Source organism: Musca autumnalis, unplaced genomic scaffold (genome assembly GCF_047663935.1).
Source record: "Musca autumnalis isolate F117 unplaced genomic scaffold, ASM4766393v1 scaffold_5, whole genome shotgun sequence".
Lineage (NCBI taxonomy): Eukaryota > Metazoa > Arthropoda > Insecta > Diptera > Muscidae > Musca > Musca autumnalis.
The window spans coordinates 94,555,489-94,578,701 of record NW_027412088.1 but is presented as its reverse complement, the minus strand read 5'-3'; the positions used below and the strand labels follow the sequence as shown (position 1 = coordinate 94,578,701).

Genomic DNA, 23,213 nt, shown 5'->3' with positions numbered 1-23,213 from the left:
CTCTTTTTCAAATTTTTATTTTCACAAAAAATTTCATTACCCACCATATCAATTCTATCGAAAATTATATCTTCCTCAAATGTTTTTTAAAGTTTTGCAATATTTTTATAATATTAAAAAGACTCAAAAATATCGCGAATAAATTAAATTTATTTTTGCTTCATCATGGTGAAAAAAATCAAAGGTAGAAAGTGTATTTGTTTCGCATATTTTGGCGAACTTTTGTAAAGTTTTATGAAATGGTCTGCTGGGTACAAACAAACAACACAAACAGCTGTTTCATAAATGCAGATACTATCGTCTGTCAGGGTGAAAAATTAATTCAAATTAGGACATTTTTAATGCAAATTAACTCTGCCGTCTGTCTAGGGTATTAACTTATTTTAACATTATTTCCGTAATTTTTATTTAAAGGTGCCGCCACTGTTCGCATTGCCATGCCCACGGATATGCAAAGTTGTCTGATATTCCATTACAATTTGAAATTCTACGATAGTGATGAAGATTCTTATGATGGTGTCTCCTTGAAACGTTTCGTTATGCAGTCGGTTATTGGTAATATTGTTGCATTTCGGGTGCATGCTCCCTGTTCGGGAGCTTTTCTTTTGGATATATTTGCCAATGCTGTAACGCCACAAGAATATCTGACAGGTGAACCAATGAAATTCAAATCGGTGTGCAAATTTAAGGTAAGTAATGATTTTAGTGGGTGAATTTTTTGAGAGCCTAAAAGTATGCATTGAAGTTTTGTCATTGTTTCATAGTCCTTAACTATTGTATACATCAACTATATGTAACCCAAAAAAACATTTTTAAAGAATTATTAACAGATAAAGTATTTACTAGGACACGATTAACCCTTCGATGACTGGACCCTTAACCCTTTAAGAAACACAATTATTTGCCAATAACATTTATTGAAATATTTTTAAAATAATTTTATAATTTCTTGCAGATTTGTTGTGAGGAATTACAAACTGTAATGGTTCCACTGCCAGACTGTGCCAGCGGTGAATGGGGTCCCACAAAGGCAACACGTCTCTTTGGTCTGATACCCATTACTCATCAGGTATAGATATTACATATAAGGATAGTATTTAAATTAGCTATGATTAACCTTAAAAATATTTACAGGACCCCTTGATATTTGCCGGCCGTAGCTTAGACTTACAATTCCGCATGTCTCGGCCTTTGACAGATTTTATGGCTACACTACACAAAAATGGCATCGAAGAAAAGAAACTCTCCAAATATGTAACACACAATATATTGGATGATACTGTAACATTTATTATCAAGTAAGTAGCTGTGAGACCTGACCTATCAATGATTGTGATTTTACTGAAAATGTTTTCCTATTTCTCTTATTTTCTAGTTTTCCCGAGGAAGGACAATACGGTTTGGATATTTATACCCGTGAATTGGGTGCACCACCACACCATAGTAGTCATCACAACAATTCGTCATCATCGACGGAAAAACATTTACTGACACATTGTTGTAAATATTTAATTAATTCATCAAAACGCAACTAATATCCAATGTCTATACTATATATCATATCAAATCCCTTTTTCAATTTTTACATGCATACATATGCTATGTTTGTATGAATATGTGTGTGTCGATGGGCGTCTACATACAAATCAAATGTTGAAACTGAACAATAATGAGTAGGTTTTTGCTAGATAAAAAAATGTGTTAGGTTGAAATCGCGATGTATGGACACAATTATAAGGTAGACACATTTACATCTTATAAAAGTGGCTTCTAACTGAAAAATTCAATATACTTCGCAGCTTCTAAAATTTTGAACATCATGGTATGATCATTTTGGATTTCGCCTGCATATTTTCCCAAAAGTCGGGCTTTAAGTGCCAGTCTCGTTTACACTGCCGCTTAAACCCTGAAAAGCAACCTGCCTACATCCTGCGGGTTGTGCTAAAATCCCGTTAAGGCCATGGTTTTCAAGTTTAACCAGGTCTTGCTGGTCCTAGTTGCGTCGGTATGTACTCCAAAAATTGCTGAAAATCCAAATTTTTAATATTTTGTTCACTTTGGGGTCTACTTATGTCAACTCTTTCCGATACATCCGTACACAAAAGATACCCAAAATATTCGCCCTTAAATCGCTTATAATTATGCTCCTTGTTTTTGACTTCAACGATAGAATAAATTTCTGTAGGTCCCGATACTTCCGAAAATTTGTGGTTTATAAGACGATAGAAAAGTCTGTGTTTAGACACACACATTTCTCGGGAAAGTAAATTGAGTTTTTGGGAGAGAGCGGAGAGGAAAGAGCTCCTCAATACTCTTTCCTACCCCCTATTGCCTAAAAACTGAATTTACTTTCCCGTGTGTCTAAACACGGACAAACCAAATTCGTTCAGAAGATTACCAAACTCCCGTTTTTATACCCTTGGAATTAGATCTACAATGGAATATTAACAATAAAACGATCAAAAGTATACCACATAGAATTAATGGTTTGAGACCACTTAGAGTATGGACGAAATCCGTTTTAAACAATTTGAAATCGACTCCAGCCCAGTCTAGTTGCATCGCACCATAACGCCAGAGTTTGTCCAAACTTAGATCAAGTTTGAAGATGAGCCTTATACAAGGTGGCGCAAAAGTAAACTTCCGATTTTTTGGCTGTAATTTAAAAAAAATGAAAAACTTTGATTCTTCTTGTGGATTATTTTTATTTGGCCTTTTATTTTTTTTACATCAAGTCGAGAATATGATGTCAGATAAATGGCCGCCGCCACAGTTTATTGTCATTTGAGCCCTTTTTATGGCATTTTCCATCACTTTGGCCAAAACTTCCGGCGATAGGTCCTCACATTCTTGACGGATAATGTCTTTAAGAGCTGAAAGAGTCTGAGGCTTGTTGACATAAATGCATCCTTCAGCATATCGGTTGTGGCACGTGCAGTGTGTGCCGTTTCACCGTCCTATTGGAACCACATGTTTTCCAATCCCAATTCATCAAGTTGCGGCAAAAACCAACTCGTTTATTGTTGCTCTGTAGCGCTCACCATTCACAGTAACCGTTTGGCCAGCGACGTCTTCGAAGAAAAAAGGAACGATGACTCCTCCAGCGAAAACAGCACACCATACAGTGACTTTGAGCGGGTGTAATGGCTCCTCATGGGTTACGGACGGATTTTCAGTGCCCCAGAAGTGTAAATTTTGCTTATTTATTTGATGGAAGTGCGCCTCATCACTCATGGTTATTTACATTTGTTTCCAAAAATGCAGTTAACAGGTTGTCGCTACTTCGATGATACAAAGGCTACTATATTTTTTGGCCTAATAATGAAAACGAAAATATTTATCATCAAAAATGGTTTTATTGTTTTTCAAGATATTCTACAGTATGATTTATGCACTTTTGCAAGAGCTCAAATCCATGATGAAATTATAAGGTGGCGTAAAACGCAAGAGTCGTGGTTTCGATCTGTACATTTTTTGTTATTGTGAATAAATTGTATGAAAACGTAAACAAACATTTTGACATATTGAAGAATCGACCAAAAATGAGTTGTTGTTGTGCTACTTATGTGACCTGGTAAATAGATCTTGCTCAAACCTATTGTCGAAGCAATGTTTCAACTCCGCTTGAAACACCTGCTAAACTTAGTTTTTGAACGCTTAAACAGCATCTTCTGGCGACAAAAATCGTTGACCACCCATTTTTTTCTTGACGTGCACGAATAAAAAGAAGTCGTTGGGTACCAAACCAGGACTGTACGACAGATGACCCATAAATTCAAAGTTTTGGCTGGCCAAAAAGAGCTTGGTTTGAGCCAAGGTGTGAGAGCTCGCATTGTCATGGTGGAAAAAGGAATCGTCTTCTCTTGTTCATTTTTCGAATTTCTCCGAAGACTTCAGGCAAACAAATTGTGGCGTACCAATCAAAGTTGACCGGCCAACGGTCCTCAAAACTAAACCGTAGCCACATGGCCAGATTTGACGAAGAAACATACGATCATTTGCTTCGAAGTGCTTCTTCCGCGAACCACTTTCGTTGGATTTGGCTATTCTTGAAGATCCACACGGGCGATTGTTGTTGTGTTTTTTTTTTGTTTTTGTTTTAACATCTTTTGAAGCACCTCGATTGTAGTTTTTCCAAACTTCTTTGCACCAATCGACACGAGCCTTTTTTGAGCAATTGCCAAGTTGTGTGGGCCCAAACGAGAACAAATCAGGTGTTCATGCAATATCGAATGTTAGTTTGTGTTAGATGAGGAGGAGTTAGATGAGTAGGTTTGACAGGACAGTTGAAAAGGTGCAGTGTGTCGTGCGGGCCCATGCCGCATGCTGGACAGATGATTTGCACGGTGCGATCGATCTTTGAAATTAGATGACTTCAATATCCGGAGCGTAATTGAGCCAAAACTACTCTGGTTTGTTGTGGCAGCTGACGCTTCTCAGCTGAGATAGATATAGATATCTGCTTAGGGCCTTAGCAGCTGCGTTCGTTTGGATGATATTTAAACCTGCTTGATAGGCTTAGTGATCTAGGGGTTCTCTCATGTATCGTTGGACCTCTTCCTCTAAAACGTGAATATCCTTTTGATGTACCTGAGTGTAGTGGACCTACCCACCAGATAGTGATTGGGATGTGGCTTTCACGGTAACACCCGAGCAAGTACTGCAACGAAAGCATTTCATTGTGTTGCTGTACTGGAAGAATTTTTGCCTCCTCATGTAGATGGTCCACTGAAGGCATGAGAAGGCACCCTGTTACCGTACTCAGGGCGGCATTCTGACAATTTTGAATGTTTTTCCATCGCGTGCCACTTAGATTCGCAAATCAAACTGGCGCCACATAGCTTAGCACAGACCGAAATATCGCGTTACATGTAGTCAACAAGGTTTCTTTACCTGCACCCCAAGAGCTGCTACATCAAGTCGAGAATATGATGTCAGATAAATGGCCGCCGCCACAGTTTATTGTCATTTGAGCCCTTTTTATGGCATTTTCCATCACTTTGGCCAAAACTTCCGGCGATAGGTCCTCACATTCTTGACGGATAATGTCTTTAAGAGCTGAAAGAGTCTGAGGCTTGTTGACATAAATGCATCCTTCAGCATATCGGTTGTGGCACGTGCAGTGTGTGCCGTTTCACCGTCCTATTGGAACCACATGTTTTCCAATCCCAATTCATCAAGTTGCGGCAAAAACCAACTCGTTTATTGTTGCTCTGTAGCGCTCACCATTCACAGTAACCGTTTGGCCAGCGACGTCTTCGAAGAAAAAAGGAACGATGACTCCTCCAGCGAAAACAGCACACCATACAGTGACTTTGAGCGGGTGTAATGGCTCCTCATGGGTTACGGACGGATTTTCAGTGCCCCAGAAGTGTAAATTTTGCTTATTTATTTGATGGAAGTGCGCCTCATCACTCATGGTTATTTACATTTGTTTCCAAAAATGCAGTTAACAGGTTGTCGCTACTTCGATGATACAAAGGCTACTATATTTTTTGGCCTAATAATGAAAACGAAAATATTTATCATCAAAAATGGTTTTATTGTTTTTCAAGATATTCTACAGTATGATTTATGCACTTTTGCAAGAGCTCAAATCCATGATGAAATTATAAGGTGGCGTAAAACGCAAGAGTCGTGGTTTCGATCTGTACATTTTTTGTTATTGTGAATAAATTGTATGAAAACGTAAACAAACATTTTGACATATTGAAGAATCGACCAAAAATGAGTTGTTGTTGTGCTACTTATGTGACCTGGTAAATAGATCTTGCTCAAACCTATTGTCGAAGCAATGTTTCAACTCCGCTTGAAACACCTGCTAAACTTAGTTTTTGAACGCTTAAACAGCATCTTCTGGCGACAAAAATCGTTGACCACCCATTTTTTTCTTGACGTGCACGAATAAAAAGAAGTCGTTGGGTACCAAACCAGGACTGTACGACAGATGACCCATAAATTCAAAGTTTTGGCTGGCCAAAAAGAGCTTGGTTTGAGCCAAGGTGTGAGAGCTCGCATTGTCATGGTGGAAAAAGGAATCGTCTTCTCTTGTTCATTTTTCGAATTTCTCCGAAGACTTCAGGCAAACAAATTGTGGCGTACCAATCAAAGTTGACCGGCCAACGGTCCTCAAAACTAAACCGTCGCCACATGGCCAGATTTGACGAAGAAACATACGATCATTTGCTTCGAAGTGCTTCTTCCGCGAACCACTTTCGTTGGATTTGGCTATTCTTGAAGATCCACACGGGCGATTGTTGTTGTGTTTTTTTTTTTGTTTTTGTTTTAACATCTTTTGAAGCACCTCGATTGTAGTTTTTCCAAACTTCTTTGCACCAATCGACACGAGCCTTTTTTGAGCAATTGCCAAGTTGTGTGGGCCCAAACGAGAACAAATCAGGTGTTCATGCAATATCGAATGTTAGTTTGTGTTAGATGAGGAGGAGTTAGATGAGTAGGTTTGACAGGACAGTTGAAAAGGTGCAGTGTGCCGTGCGGGCCCATGCCGCATGCTGGACAGATGATTTGCACGGTGCGATCGATCTTTGAAATTAGATGACTTCAATATCCGGAGCGTAATTGAGCCAAAACTACTCTGGTTTGTTGTGGCAGCTGACGCTTCTCAGCTGAGATAGATATAGATATCTGCTTAGGGCCTTAGCAGCTGCGTTCGTTTGGATGATATTTAAACCTGCTTGATAGGCTTAGTGATCTAGGGGTTCTCTCATGTATCGTTGGACCTCTTCCTCTAAAACGTGAATATCCTTTTGATGTACCTGAGTGTAGTGGACCTACCCACCAGATAGTGATTGGGATGTGGCTTTCACGGTAACACCCGAGCAAGTACTGCAACGAAAGCATTTCATTGTGTTGCTGTACTGGAAGAATTTTTGCCTCCTCATGTAGATGGTCCACTGAAGGCATGAGAAGGCACCCTGTTACCGTACTCAGGGCGGCATTCTGACAATTTTGAATGTTTTTCCATCGCGTGCCACTTAGATTCGCAAATCAAACTGGCGCCACATAGCTTAGCACAGACCGAAATATCGCGTTACATGTAGTCAACAAGGTTTCTTTACCTGCACCCCAAGAGCTGCTAGGGGCTAGGGGCTTGAGGACCTTATCCCTACTTTTCAGTTCGTCGCAGATAGCTGCGGCATACGAGGACGACGTCAACGTAGTGTTAATTATGACCGCTAGAATTTTGGGGCAGTTTATGGTCGGAATTCTGATACCATACACAACAACATTCAACTCTCTTCTCACCTGCACCGTCCATGTGGTGAACAGAGTGGCCGTTGATTTAGTGGCGGAATTCTGATACCATACACCACAATATTCAACTCTCTTCTCACCTGCACCGTCCATGTGGTGAACAGAGTGGCCGTTGATTTAGTGGCGGATATCTGTATATTCCTCGCGTGGAAAAAGGTTGTAAGATCGGTTAAATAGATCATCCGCATACGTTACGATCTCAATGCCATCCACATTTTTGCAAATTAATTTTTTTACGTTACCGTGGCCGCACGTTAAACTATCCAATGGAAATGTCAAATAGCGCCTGGAAATACGTAGTGTTGCCAAGACCAAAAACGTATATAGTAGCCTTCGTACAAGCTTTTGCAGAGGAAAATCCGTATTTCCTGTAAAAATGGTCAAAAAGCTGTAAATATTCCAAATGACGACAACATTCAAACGGAGTATCCGAGTTGTCCATACTATGCATATTGTAATATTGTCGATAAAGCGACTGAAATTCGAACGAAGTTTCCGATTTGTTAAAAATATGCATATCATAATATTGTCGATAAAGCGACCGAAATTCGAATGGAGTAACCGAGTTGTCCAAACTATGCATATCGTAATATCGACACCTCCAAATAATAGTATGCTAAGTCTAAAAAGTGAGTTTTGCAGGAGAAGCTCTCAAAGTTTGGCAATTTTTTTGAAGGCGTCGATATTGTCGATAAAGCGACTGAAATTCGAACGGAGTATGCGAGTTGTCCAAACTATGCATATCGTAATATTGTCGATAAAGCGACTGAAATTCGAACGAAGTATCCGAGTTGTCCAAACTATGCACATCGTAATATCGTCGATAAAGCCACTGCGAAATTTTGTACAAAGCAGGGTTTCGGAGTCTACGAGTCGGAGTCGAGCAATTTTGCTAAATTCGAAGTTGGAGTGGAAAAAATGTCTCGACTCCCTGCAAACTTTTTCTCCATTTATCAATAAAATATTTTTAAGATGAGTCATATATATTTTGATTACAAAATGAAATTTTTCAAACAAATTCAAATTTCCAAGACAATCGAATTATAATTACTCCTTCAGGGTGAATGTTCAAGGTGATCCTACATATCTTGAAAGTCTAAATAGTATCTCATGTCGAACCTTACGACATTTTCACTTATTTTTATTTGAAATTGAGAAGCTGGGTAGTATACTGAATTTTTTGTTTTATTGTAATGTAATCAAAAATTAATCTAATATTTTTCAAAAAAAAAAAACAAATTAGTTCGAACGAATTTAATATCGAACCATATTAATCTAAAGGTAGGCCATAAATCTAAAGATAAATACTATGAAACTCCAAATGTTCAAACTATACAAAAGCTGCGGAGTCGGGGTGGGTGGTGTTGGTTAACAACAAATTTATGCCGACACTTTGTTTATCACCCAATACTCGAACCATAGAACCATGTATGTAATGTGCTGGGTGTACAGTACACCGCATAATGCACACACACACACATCATATATACAAAAGTATGCAATGCATGTAATTATGTCTAGCCCCAAACCCCTCTTTGGGAATTGGAATCATGTTAATTTGTAAATTTGTTTTTTTTTAACTATGTATGCTTTTGTTGTAATTTAGGGCTTATTATTAATTGTTATATATTTTCATAATAATTAGTAGATAAAAAATCTTTACAATTTTCAACACATTTTAATTGAATGCAATTATTTAATCTTTATGGAAAAAATAAAAGTTATTCAAAAAAAATAAAAAAAAGAAATAACAACAGAATGAAATTAAATGCACAAAAATAATACAATTATTTATATAGAATATAAAATAATAGAAAATATAAATGCGAAAATAATACACAAACATAAAAAAATATATGCATATTAATGTAACAAAAACAAAATCATTGCAAAGCTAAAACTTAAAAAAAAAGAAAAACAATAATATGTATTGTATTTAACCGCTTGGTGCTATAGATGATGATATTTAAGTTGAAACAAAACAACAAAAAAAACGAACAAATAAATAACTGATTTCAAAATAATATATGGATTACGTTATGACACAAATTATTAAAGCGAACTTTAAATGAGTATTCGTGTTTTACAAATCCTTCCTTTAGTTTACAAAATTTGTACAGCAACGAAAATTTTAATTCTCCTCCAATTTTTCACTTGTTTTCCTCTTTTGTATAATTTAATTGGCTTAATATTATCTTATATTGTAAATACTATTGATTTTTCTACACATTTAATTGTTTTATTTTGTTTAATTTATAATTAATTATTTTATATATGTATAAGATAATCTATTTGAAACAATCATATATGTATGTATATTTCACAAATATGTATGTATATGTATGCTTGCTTACAGTCTTATTTAATATATAGTTTTTTGACAAGAATAAAATATATATTTATAACTTATTTAATGTAGTTTGTCTGTGTTGAGGGGTTTATTTTATCCATACATGGATCAATCGTATCAACTGATTTTGTCCAAAGTTTTGACCAAAATTAAGTTCGAAGATGAATTTTTTGTCGGCCCACTCCTTTGAATACCTACCCAAAAAGGTTCAAAATTTGTCGCTATAATGGTGCGCATGACAACTCTCGAAGGGTGTTACTGAGTTTGTCCATACTCTCTATTCTCATTGCTATATTTCTAACAGACATTAATCAGGTTTGAATATAGTCTATAAGGGTTTAAATGGGAAATGGGTAAATACCCATTAAAATGGGTAAATTGGGTAAATACCCAGTTATTTACCCAATATGTGGGTATAAACTACAGAAACTAAAATCATCCAATTAGATGCGAAAACGCAGTGCTTTTGCAAATTTTAGCTGACTATGAATAAAATTACCTTTTTTCGAATACGGGACAATTTAAAATATGACCAATTTTGGTTCATATTTTGGTATATCTCTCATATAATCACGGTGCTCTTGAAACAATTTTAAATGGAAGGTGCTTACACCTCGGAAGTTTTTGCGGATTCTGAAACTAGAATGTTTATAGATGAGAAAAATAAAAAAAAACCAAAGAAATCGCCGGAGCGATTTTTAAATAAATCGCGATTTAACTTGACATTTTTAGGGGTTGTTTAGGTTTTCGCGGTTTTGCTTAGAAACCGCAACTTCTATCGAAATGGGACTAAAGCAAATGTTATAGCTATGAAAATTCTCTACAAGATTGACCTTTATGGTATTCTCGTCGGTTTTACCGTTTTTGAGATATAGAAGTTCAAATTGGGACAATTCAAATTCAATTCAATTCTGTATCGCCCCCCTTATAAAACAATGTCATGACTGCAAATTCCCAACTTAAGCTTATATATTAAAAAAAATGTTACAACTTAGAATAAGTTTCTTAAGTTTGTCTTGTAGAGAATTTTCACAGCTTTAAGATTTTCTCAGGTCCCATATCGATAAGACTTACCGTATTCAAGCAAAATCGCGAAACCCTAAGAAAAAAACCTAAAAATGTAAACTGAGCTTCTTTATCTCAAAAATGGTATAGGCTGGGAACAAATGATAAACGTCAATCCCCTAGAGAATTTTCACAGCTACAACATTTTCTTTAGCTCCATTTCGATTGGACTTGCGGTTTCCAAGCAAAATCGTGAAAACCTAAAAAACACCTAAAAATGTGAATTTTGACCGCGATTTATTTAAAAATACCTACAGCGATTTTTTCTTGTTTTTGGATTTTTCTCATCTATGAACACAGCTGTTTCAGAATTCACAAAAACTTTCCCTGTGTAAGAGGTTTTCATCAAAAGTTAGTTAAGCCACACCCTTCATGACATTGTTTTATATGGGGGCGATACAGTCAGTGCATTGTCTCAATTTGAACTTCTATATCTCAAAAATGGTAAAAACTACGAAAATACTGTAAAGGTCGATCTTGTAGAGAATTTATATAGCTACAACATTTTCCTTAGTCCCATTATGATAGGACTTGCGGTTTTCAAGCAAAATCGTGAAAACCTAAACAACCCCTAAAATGTCAACTTAAATCGCGATTTATTTAAAAAGCATCTCGTTACGTTTAACAATATTGATGTCGTTGTACAGCAGATGCAGCTCGTGGTTCATGCGACGTCGATATTCACCGTCAACGCAGATTGGTCCGTAGATCTTTCGAAGAATTTTTCTCTCAAACACACCAAGCACTGCCATGTCTGCTTGCGCAAGTACCCAGGCTTCGGAGCCATACATCAGCACGGGTAGTATCAGTGTTTTGTAGAGCGTTATTTTTGTTTGACGAGATGTGACTTTGTTTTTAAACTGCTTACTTAAACCAAAGTAGCATCTGTTTGCCAATACGATTCTTCTTTTTATTTCAGAACTGATGTCGTTTGTTGTGTTTACGGAGGTGCCGAGGTAGACGAAGTCTTTTACTACCTCAATATTATAGGAGCCAACTTCCACAGTCGCATTGCGCGTCGACACCATCAACTTGGTCTTCTCGCCGTTTACCGCCAGACCCACTTTAGCAGATTCTCCTTCGATCTTCATAAAGGTATCAGTTACTTCTTTTACTGATCGGCCTATGATGTCTATATCATCAGCATAAGCAAGTAACATGTGACTATTGGTGTAGATTGTGCCACTTCTTTTGACGTTTGCCTCTCGTATAACCTTTTCTAGCAGGATGTTAAAGAGATCACACGAAAGGCTGTCTCCTTGTCTGGAACCTCTTTTGGTACCAAACTCTTCGGAGAGGTTCTTTCCTATTTTAACTGATGACCTCGTGTCAGTTAAAGTCATTTTGCAAAGCCGGATGAGCTTTGCGGGGATACCAAATTCAGACATGGCTTGGAATACCTTTGAACGCAGCGGGCTGTCGAAGGCTGCTTTATAATCGACAAAAAGGTGGTAGGTGCCGATCTGCATCTCTTGGGTCTTCTCCAGAATTTGCCGCAGGGTAAATATCTGGTCAATGGTGGACTTGCCAGGTCTAAAGCCGCATTGGTATGGTCCAATTATCTCGTTGACCATAGGCTTTAGTCGTTCGCACAATATCCCTGACACGATCTTGTAGTCTTATCTCCCTTCTTGTGGACGGGGCACAGGATACTCAGGTTCCAATCGTCGGGTACTCGTTCTTCCTGCCAGATGGTGCTAACTAGCTGATGAATACACCTTATCAGCGTGTCGCCTCCGGTTTTGAACAGCTCGGCTGGTAAGCCATCGGCTCCTGCTGCCTTATTATTCTTCAGCCGATTTATTGCTGTCTTTACCTCATCTTGGCTGGGCGGTATACATTCAATACCATCTTCTGGGATTGGGACTGTGGTATCTTCGTCGTCTTCGCTGCTATTGGATACCAACAGTTTTGAAAAATGTTCTTTCCATATCCTGAGTACACTATCTGTATCAGTTACCAAATTACCTTGCTGGTCTCTACAGGAGGATGCGCCTGTACCAAAGCCATCAGTTTGATGCTTGACTCTTTGGTAGAATTTTCGGACTTCATTCTGGCTCCTGTACATCTCGATTTTTTCACACTCCCGCTTTTCCATCTCTCTCTTTTTCCTGCGGAAAAGACGTTTCTCCTCTCTCCTTTTCTGCCTGTATTTCTCTCGTGCGCTACGCGTTGCTACGAATTGTAAAGTAGCCCTATATGCCGCATTTTTCTCTTCGGTGGCAGCACGACACTCCTGATCATGCCATGGGTTCCTTGGTGGAGGCCTCTGGTATCCAAGTATGGATTTTGCGGCTGTTTGCATGGAGTGGGCAATGCTTTGCCATTGCGCTGATATGTTATCGGGATGAGGAGTGCTTTGATTAAGCAATTGGGCTAGTTGAGTGGAATATGCTGTGGCTATCTGTTGTGATTGCAGCTTACCGATGTCTAACTTTCGTGTTGTGTCTGTTCGTACTTTGTTTGCTACGTTTAAGCGGGTGCGTACCTTTGCTGCAACAAGGTAGTGGTCCGAATCAATGTTTGCGCCTCGGAACGATCGTACATCCAACACGCTCGATGAATGTGTTCCATGTATTACAACATGATCAATTTGATTTCTTGTTTTCTGATCTGAAGACAACCAGGTGCCTTTATGAATATCGAGATGATTAAATCTGGTACTGCTAACTACCATGTTTTTTGCAGCTGCAAAGTCTATCAGCCTCATACCATTTGTTGAAGCCATGTTCAACAGCAGTGATGTCCCCCGGACTCATCATAGGGTTAAAATCAGTATTTAGTACTCATTGTTTATTATCGATATCGATTAATTGTAATTATCATGCATTTTGTAATTTAGTACGTTCTCTCACATATTCATTTCTCATTGTTACTAATACTTGTTCATTTTGCATATTAGTACATACATATATTAGCACATACATATATATATTAATCATACATAGCGCTAGAAGCGCCTTTTTGGTTTTATGAAACCATCTTGAATGTTAGTTCTTAAGAAGTACTCAATAAAGCAGGAGCTTTTAATTTGAATTGTCCTAGAAAACTGGATATTTGTTTCGCTTTTCTGGGAAACCCAAAATCAGAATTCTGAGGAAAGACCAGAATTCTTCATGGTCCTTCGAGCCTTCCTAGTAAAGACTAGGTTTTGGAGTGATCCAGTGGACGCATCTCATCGTCATCCCAATAAAAAGAAGTTTTAAAATTGCTGGCATCAATCCAGAAAAAGGAGTTTCCCTAACTCAACATATTGAGGTCTGCCGTTGTTACAAAGGAGAATTTCACCCCAAAACGAGGGAAAAAATTCAGCCTGAATAAGAGTCAGTCTGGTTGCTGAGAGTATTGCTACAAACGAGAGAAATGAGAGTTAGCCCTTTAAAGAGGTACGAAAAAAGGAGGAAATTCAGGTATGTACAATGAAAACTTGCATTGTCCCGATTTTGATCATTTGGTACTATCGACAAATTGAAATTTAATCGAAAACATCGAAAAATAATAATATGTAAAAACCCCCAAAAAATAATCTCCACTAATTGAAACTACGAAAAAATCGCCAAAACCCGTTTAAAATAATTAAAAACAATTTAATTCGCCATAATTTCTTTAAAAATTAATAAAAATATTAAATTTTCATCATTATAAATTAATGAATATCGCCACTATCGATAGTCGACAATTTGCCAACCCTGACATGTTGATATCATAAGTGCCAACACTGACATATCGATATCGCAAGTGCCAACACTGATATACAGGAGTGCCAACACTGATGAAAGAGAGAAAAGAAAACATAAAAAAATTGTCAAACAGCAGTGCGGACGGACATTAACGAGTAAATAAAATTGTTAAAAAACAGTGAAAAATCTAATTAAATCGTGCGGGAAACTAATAAAAACAATAAATAAAATTAAAAGGAATAAAATAAATACGGCACAAGTGAAAAAAGTATAAAATTTATAAAAATTGAAGTGCCCACGAACGGTTCCCAACAACAACAAGCCGGCAACTAGCAATCCACCTGATTGGCGCAACAACAACAAGGAAATAGCAAACAAGGAAGATTCTAGGTGAGTCTATGGTGTTTTTTACGTTTTTTTTTATATTTTTTGGACAAAATTCTTCGCAAATATTTTGCTGATTTTCATCGTTGGAGAGTGCTGTTTTTGGAAGCGGTAAATTACAACAACAACATTGATCATCAACATAACCTACGTCAACATTGTTCTGTGAAATTAAAGGGTGTTTTAACAAACGTGATAGTTTTTTTATTTTTTGAAATAAAAAGAGAGCAATGGTAAAGAAAATAAATAAAAAGAATATTCGCGTCGTGTAAAAATAACAAAAAACATTGACCATCGCTTGTGAAAAATATTTGTTGTTGTACAAAACATTTTAATGGCAAAATTAGGTTCAAGGCCATAAGGAAGAAGAAGAAAAAAGTTGTTTTGTGGAATTTTTGAGAACTTGTCAGTAAATGCATAGCGGTTTCTAAGTACATATGTACATACATATATAAGGAGAATTGAAGCACATAAAGTGAAAACAAATTAAATAGACAAAATAGTTGCCAGATTGTTCGTTTTTAACATTAAAGTGGGATTGTGAGTTTCTCCCTGGAATAATTTAAAAAAGAATTAATACGATCAATATCGACTTGATAGGCTCTATAAACAAAACAAAAAATAAGCGGTAATACAAATTTTGTGAATTTTTTGGAAAGTCAACATGACGAAAAAGAAGGAAAAAGCAATTCGACGTAAATTTGCGTTTGATAACACTCAGTTACAAGCGTTTTGCAAGAAATTTAACGCGAATATTGAAAAATTTGATAGCGCAGCAGCGTTGGAGGTACAGCATGAAGAGCTGGAGCGACGTTGGAATAATTTGGTGGAAAGTTTTGAAAATTGTATGACGGAAGATGGTGATAGTGATGTAGCCGTAGACTCAGGTGAATTGACAGTTACGTTTGAAGAAGCTTCGGAGCTATATCAAGAGTGCAAAGTGAAACTTATTGAAGCAACACAAACTAAATTGCAGCCAAAGATACATGAGAGCACTCGAGTAGAATCCACCATGGGTCATCAAGGAGCGTCAAACCTTAAACTTCCGCCTTGTGACATACAACCCTTTGAAGGAGGTTATTCAAATTGGCCTGCCTTTAGGGATATTTTTCAAGCAGTGATTATAAGCCACCATGGACTGTCTGATGCTCAAAGACTTTACCATTTGAGGAGTAAAACGAGAGGTGAAGCTTTGCAGATCATTCAGCGTTTCGAATTATGTGACGCCAATTTCAAATTAGCTTGGGAAGCGTTGAAAAACAGGTTTGGAAATACTCGAATACTTGTTCACCAGCAGATGAAGAAAATTTTTGGAATTCAAGTCGCCTCCTGCGAAACTTCTAAGTCAATTCGACAAATCCAAAACTGTATTAATGAGAGTTTAGCGATTTTTAAATCTTATAAAATTAATACAGACAATTGGGATCCAGTAATCGTTCATTTGTGCTCAACAAAATTACCAGAGGATACATTGAGGTCATGGGAGGATTCGCTTAGTGACCATAAGGAGTTACCAACCTGGTTACAATTTAATACGTTTTTGAGCAAAAGGATTGAAATTTTGGAAACACTAACAGATTTAAAGAAACCGAATCAGAAAGAAACTCAACATTTTTCAAGATCTCAAACATTTCACTCCCAATCAAACGAAGATAAAGTTGTGTGTAAAAAGTGTAAGCAGAATCACGCTCTTAGGCATTGCAGCCAATTTAAATCATTGTCGCCCTACAGAAGAATGAAGTTCGTGTATGCAAAAAAGTATTGTGTGAACTGTCTATCGTCGAATCATTACAAAGGAAAATGTCCTAGTCAAAATTCGTGTGCAAAGTGCAAACAAAAGCATCACACAATGCTTCATTTGGAAAGGAACAATGATAATTACAACGAAAAGAAAGGCAATGGAAGTTCAGATCAAGATCCAAGGTCATCAAACTCCCCTCCTGGAAGAAATAGCGCTGCGAATGATTCAGTTCAACTTTATTTTTCTCATAATAATAGTAGTACGACGGTGCTGCCGACTGCTCTTGTCGAAGTATTTCATGCTGGTGAGAAGTTTTTGGTTCGAGCTTTATTGGATGGAGGTTCCGAGCGAAGTTTTTTGTCAAAAAGGATACAACAACAACTCAATATTCCTAAAGTAAGACATGATACGCAAATATGTGGGTTAGGTGGAACCATAGTTGGTAGTTCACATGGAATGAGTAGTGTTGTGGTAAAGGCAAGGGATTCGGACTTCTCCCTGAAGATGAATTTAATAATAGTTTCAAAATTATCGCATTTTCTACCAGCAAAGAAGGTTAATATTGATCATTTAAGTGGTGTTTCGGAATTAAAACTAGCTGATCCTTATTTTTATAAACCGTCACCGATTGATATGATTATAGGAAGTGATTATTTGCCGCAGATTAATATGGAAGGAGTTCGACATGACATTTCTAAAGACTTGGAAGCAAGAGAATCTAGATTTGGTTGGTATTTATCTGGCCCCATGCCTGTTAACAATGTAAATGCGTTTAAGACCACTGTATATGACAGTGAAGATATGGCTCTCCATGAGCAAATGAAAATGTTTTGGGAAGTTGAGAATATTGAAAGGATTCCTAACACAAGTGATGACGATTTATACTGCGAAGAGTTTTATAAGAAAACTACATATCGAGAAGATAATGGCCGGTATGTAGTTCGCCTTCCGTTTCGCCGAGAGTACCCAAAGGATGTTTATTTAGGATCATCAAGGAATAGTGCCAGTGCTCAATACTTTCGTATGGAGAAGTCTCCGGAGCTGAAAGCTGAATATAACCGTGTTCTACAGGAATATATTGATTTGGATCATATGGAGCCTGTGTCACATCGTGAAAAGCTGGACGATAAGCAGACATCGTTCTACTTGCCGCACCATGCGGTCGTAAGGCCGGACAGCAAGTCAACTAAAGTAAGAGTTGTTTTTAATGGGTCAAAGAAAACTACAAGTGGCTTTTCTTTGAATAATGTTCTCCTGCCTGGACCAACTTTAATCGCAGATTTGATGCAAATTATAATCTCTTGGAGATTTTATGAATTTGTCTTCACCGGTGACATACAAAAAATGTACCGGCAGATATTGGTACATCCTAAAGACAGAAAATACCAGCTAATACTTCATCGACCGAGCAGCGAACAACCAATAAAAACATATCAATTGAAGTCAGTTACTTTTGGAATTAACTGCGCGCCTTTTTTGGCCTTAAGAACTTTAGTTCAACTTGGAGAAGATTGCAAATTGAAAGATAGTTCGTCGTCTGAAATATTAAGGTATGAAACGTATGTCGATGATGTGTTGTCAGGAGGGCATAGTATAGATGAAGCCCGTAATAAACAAAGTCAACTTATTGAAACTTTAAGGGGAGCAGCCTTCCCCCTGAAGAAAATGGCATCCAACTGCAGCGCCCTTTTAGAAAATTTGGCCCGGGAGGATCTTCTTGATGAAGAATTTTTGAAATTTGATGAGACAAGTACTACTAAAACCCTAGGAATTCGCTGGAATGCGAAGAATGATACTTTTTTCTACAAGGTTCAGGAGGTTAATAGCACTCTGGTGGCTACTAAAAGAGATATTCTATCAGTGATTGCGAGGTTATACGATCCACTTGGCTGGATAGGCCCCATCATAGTAGTCGCGAAGATACTTATGCAAAGTCTTTGGCAAGAAAAAGTTGATTGGAATGAAGCAGTTCGTCCCAGTATTATGGTATTCTGGAGAAAATTCCTTGAAAACTTGCCAAACATAGGTGAACTAAAAATTCCGAGGTGGATAGGTTATTCTCCTGAGGCTACAATACAAGCACATGGATTCTCAGATGCCTCTGAGAAAGCATACTGTGCAGTAGTGTACATAAGAATTAAGCACCCAACGAGGGAAACAACCAGCCACCTGCTGGTAGCGAAAACAAAAGTAGCACCACTAAAGAGTTTAACAATCCCTAAATTGGAACTTTGCGGAGCTGTCATGTTGGCGAAACTAATGAATTGTTTGGATATTCGATACGATTATAAGAAGTTTTATTGGACTGACTCGTCGATCGTGCTTGGATGGCTTCAAAAAGATCCACAGTCACTTAAAACATTTGTAGCAAATCGTATTTTGGCACTTAAAGAAATCTGTAACACTGAAGACTGGCGTCATGTAAGTACGGATGAAAATCCCGCAGATATTGGTTCTCGTGGTTGCACACCATACGAACTCAAACAGAACGAACTTTGGTGGCACGGGCCACCCTGGCTTCGAAAACCGTCAGAAGAATGGCCAAAACCAAGAACTTTTGATCCGCCAACTATAGAAACAAAAAAGACATCAACCTTCACTCTTCTTTTTAAAGATAAAGACATTTTCCAACGGGTTACATCTTTCAATAGAACTATCAGAGCAATAGTGCAAATTATTCGACTTTTTCAAAGACGTCGATGTCGAATCCAACCCGGGAAATGCCTTACTACCAAAGATCCGATTTCGACTGAGGAAATTATGGATGCTAAACGAAGAATGATGGTGTCGGCTCAAAAGACATTTTATCCTCTTGATTATGAACAGCTATTTCAGAAGAAACCACTTAACAAAAAGAGCACAATAATGAGCTTGAGCCCCTTCTTAGACGAAGAAGGACTCATTCGAGTAGGAGGAAGATTAAATAACTCTGGATTGAGTTATAATGAGCGACATCCTGTCCTTTTGCCCACAAAATGCGGCCTAACAAAACTTTTGATCCAATATACTCACGATACTTTGCTTCATGCAGAACACAACATTATGCTCAGAGCCATAAGACAGGCGTATTATATTCCGAGGCTTCGAAATGTCATAAGAAAGTGCATAAGAGAATGTACGAAATGTACCATCTACAAGCAGAAGTTCCAGGATCAGCTCATGGGAGCTCTTCCGCGAGAACGAGTCACATTTTCCCTCCCTTTCACTTATACGGGAGTGGACTTCGCCGGCCCTTTCAGCATTAAGACGTCGCCCCTCAAAAACGCAAAATTATTGAAAGGATATGCCGCAGTGTTTGTGTGTTTTTGTACTCGAGCCGTCCATCTTGAGGCTTGCTCCGACCTCTCCGCAGATGCCTTCCTGGCTACTTTCTCTAGATTTGTTGGAAGGCGTGGTTTGCCGAAGACGCTCTTCTCGGATAATGGGCGTAACTTTGTCGGCGCTAACAGAAAACTCTTGCAAGGACATGCCGAGTTTTTGAAATCTCTTGGAGAAAAACTCATCGAAAAATACAGCGAGCAAGGATTTACTTGGACCTTCATTCCCCCTTATGCACCCCACATGGGTGGCCTATGGGAGGCGGGCGTGAAGAGTATGAAGTCTCACTTAAAAAAGGTCACTGTAAATTGGAATTTTACATTCGAAGAGTTCATGACGCTTCTCATACGTATTGAAGCTGTACTCAACTCAAGACCATTGTGCTCAGTGTCGGAAGATCCAAATGAACTGGTCCCCCTGACCCCTGGTCACTTTTTGCGAGGAGCTCCTCTAACAGCTCCCCCTGAGTCTTGCCCAACTATACCCACGAAATCGCTCTCATACATTAACAGATGGCAGCGATTAAAAACACTTCATCACATATTTAGTCAGAGATGGAAAGCAGAATACGTCACTGAATTGCAAAGAAGATACAAGTGGAAAACTTGCAGAAATAATCTTAAGGAAGGTGATCTGGTCATAGTTAAAGACGATTTACTACCCCCTACTGAGTGGTGTCTAGGACGAATCACTCAAACTTTCACCGGAAAAGATAATAACGTTCGAGTAGTGGAGATAAAAACGAAAAACGGCCTCATTGTTCGCCCAATCGTTAAGGTGTGCCTTCTTCCCACTACTGCTCCCCAATCAGTTCCAGATCTCAAGCCTGACGAAGAATTGTCCAAAAACTACTAAACCAATGATCAAATCAAAAAATGCAAGTTTCTCATTGTATATGTTTGTCTTTTCCTTTCTTTTCATTCACAGATTAGCCATGTTAATGGCAATCCCGAATCACGATGCCTTCTCTGTGGTCGCAACCATCCTTTAAAACATTGTTGGAATTTCCGTAAGAAGTTGTTCTACAAGGGTACTGACGGAAACGATCAGCTCACCACCACCAACTAAATGGAAACGATGCAACAAAAACGCCATTTGATGATACGTCATGACCAGCCCCAGCATGTTTCACATCATGAAGTAATCCAAGCGAGTGGCCACGAAGATGACGTCACCCTGATAAATTCCTCTGCCTACTATCCTTTTGTCAGCACCTATAGAGAGCCCAGTTTAATAAAGTACATAACGCCAAAAGAGATGTTTTCTGCAGTGGGTAATAAGAGGAAGCATAGAGAGCTAATTGTGCGCGGTCCATTGGAAAAGTCCAAGTGCAATCCTACACGACATATCATCTTGAAGTCACCCGCATATTCACCATGTTGTTCCCGGGAGTATGTTGAAGCCATGTTCAACAGCAGTGATGTCCCCCGGACTCATCATAGGGTTAAAATCAGTATTTAGTACTCATTGTTTATTATCGATATCGATTAATTGTAATTATCATGCATTTTGTAATTTAGTACGTTCTCTCACATATTCATTTCTCATTGTTACTCATGGTACAATCATTAAAAGGTAGGACACAGCAAACATCTGATTACAATTTTTTCCTGAGGTCCTCCTATTGTGTCAAAATGGTTTTGACAGAATTGACAAACGACAAAATAAATTTATTCAAAATCAAATTGGATACGAACAAAAATATAGAAGATGTACAATTTGGAAAATAAAAATGACTTCAACATTGTCGACGTGTACTTTCACAAAACAATTGGGCCAGATGAGTGGAATATGATGTGGCTATGTGTTGTGATTGCAGCTTACCGATGTCCAAATTCCGTGTTGCGTCTGTTCGTCTTTTATTTGCAACGTTTAATCGGATACGTAGTACGTACCGTTGCGGCAACAAGATGGTGATCCGAGTCCAAGTTAGCTCCTCGGAACTATGAATGTCGAGATGCTTAAATCTGGTACTACTACAATTTTTTGTAGCTGCGAAGTCTATCAACCTGATTCCTTTGTCAGAAGTTTCACTGGGAAGACTGAATTTTCGGACTATTGGGCCAAAGTTATTCTCCTTTCCAATTTCGGCATAAAAATCGCATAAAATAAATGTAATGTCATGGGCAGGGCAATAATCACGCCTTTCTTCTAAGCACTCATAAAATACATATATCTTTGGTCTGTTCTTAGTGTTCTATGCATGAGCACAAATAGAACTGATGCTGAAAAATGTTGGTTCTATACAAATTGTAGCAAGCCTTTCAATCACTGGTGTGAAGCTGGATACCAGACCCTTTTACATCAGATAAACTACTGTTTCTGTTTCTTTGTTTTCCATAGTACGGTCTTTTGGTGGGATGGGTTATTAGCCCAATGTCCAACTCAAGTTTTTAACGTTCTTATCAGTAAACACGTTAGCTCACTGCACTTAACAGATGTTAACGGTAGCTCGCAAGGTGGCACGAGTTTCCATTGGGCCTGGCGAACGTTTTATATCCTCCACCGTCTAGTTTTCTGAGCTAAAATCTGCAGGTACAGTTATATGGTACGTGGACTTTATAAACAATTTTGAGTAGAATACAAAAATCCCAAATTATAAGGGCAAATTGGGCTAATAAATTCAAAATTCCTATACCAAACGTAAACATAGATATATAAAATATTTCAATATTTCAAATAAACAAAACCTGTTGCATTTGTTATTATTCATTTGAAGTTATAAGCAAACCGGCATCAGAGTTGTTTTTTTATAATTTCATGAACCTGCCCAACCTTCTAATAATTGAACCATGATTGTTACTAATACTTGTTCATTTTGCATATTAGTACATACATATATTAGCACATACATATATATATTAATCATACATAGCGCTAGAAGCGCCTTTTTGGTTTTATGAAACCATCTTGAATGTTAGTTCTTAAGAAGTACTCAATAAAGCAGGAGCTTTTAATTTGAATTGTCCTAGAAAACTGGATATTTGTTTCGCTTTTCTGGGAAACCCAAAATCAGAATTCTGAGGAAAGACCAGAATTCTTCACCATTGTCAGATGTTTCACTGTGGGGACTGAATTTCTCGACTGTTGGGCCAAAGATATTCTCCTTTCCAATTTTGGCATTAAAATCGCCTAGAATGATTTTAATGTTATGGGCAGGGCAACTGTCATATGTTTCTTCTAGGCGCTCGTAAAATATATCTTTGGTCTGTTCGTCCTTTTCTTCAGTGGGAGCATGAGCGCAAATAAAGCTGATGTTGAAGAATTTAGCTTTTATTCGAATTGCAGCAAGTCTTTCATTCACTGGAGTGAAGCTAAAGAGTTTAACAATCCTTAAATTGGAACTTTGCGGAGCTGTCATGTTGGCGAAACTAATGAATTGTTTGGATATTCGATACGA

At 37.9% G+C, this 23,213-nt stretch overlaps 1 protein-coding gene and 1 long non-coding RNA gene across 5 annotated transcripts in view; both read left to right on the top strand.

Annotated features, from left to right (window-relative positions):
- Positions 1 to 8,514, top strand: part of Hil (peptidase hillarin) — a 190,652-nt gene extending 182,138 nt beyond the window's left edge. For all 4 annotated transcript variants that reach the window (XM_073956171.1, XM_073956173.1, XM_073956172.1 and 1 more), the window contains 4 exons: positions 415 to 689; positions 956 to 1,069; positions 1,135 to 1,298; positions 1,376 to 8,514. In XM_073956171.1, coding sequence (XP_073812272.1) covers positions 415 to 689; positions 956 to 1,069; positions 1,135 to 1,298; positions 1,376 to 1,535 — 713 coding nt within the window. In that variant the 3' untranslated portion in view covers positions 1,536 to 8,514. The remainder of the gene's footprint in view (positions 1 to 414; positions 690 to 955; positions 1,070 to 1,134; positions 1,299 to 1,375) is intronic.
- A 5,928-nt stretch (positions 8,515 to 14,442) lies between these two features.
- Positions 14,443 to 22,789, top strand: LOC141406127 (uncharacterized). The gene is made up of 2 exons (XR_012413322.1): positions 14,443 to 14,760; positions 20,741 to 22,789. It is a non-coding gene; the product is annotated as an uncharacterized lncRNA (long non-coding RNA).
- The last annotated feature ends 424 nt before the right edge of the window (positions 22,790 to 23,213 follow it).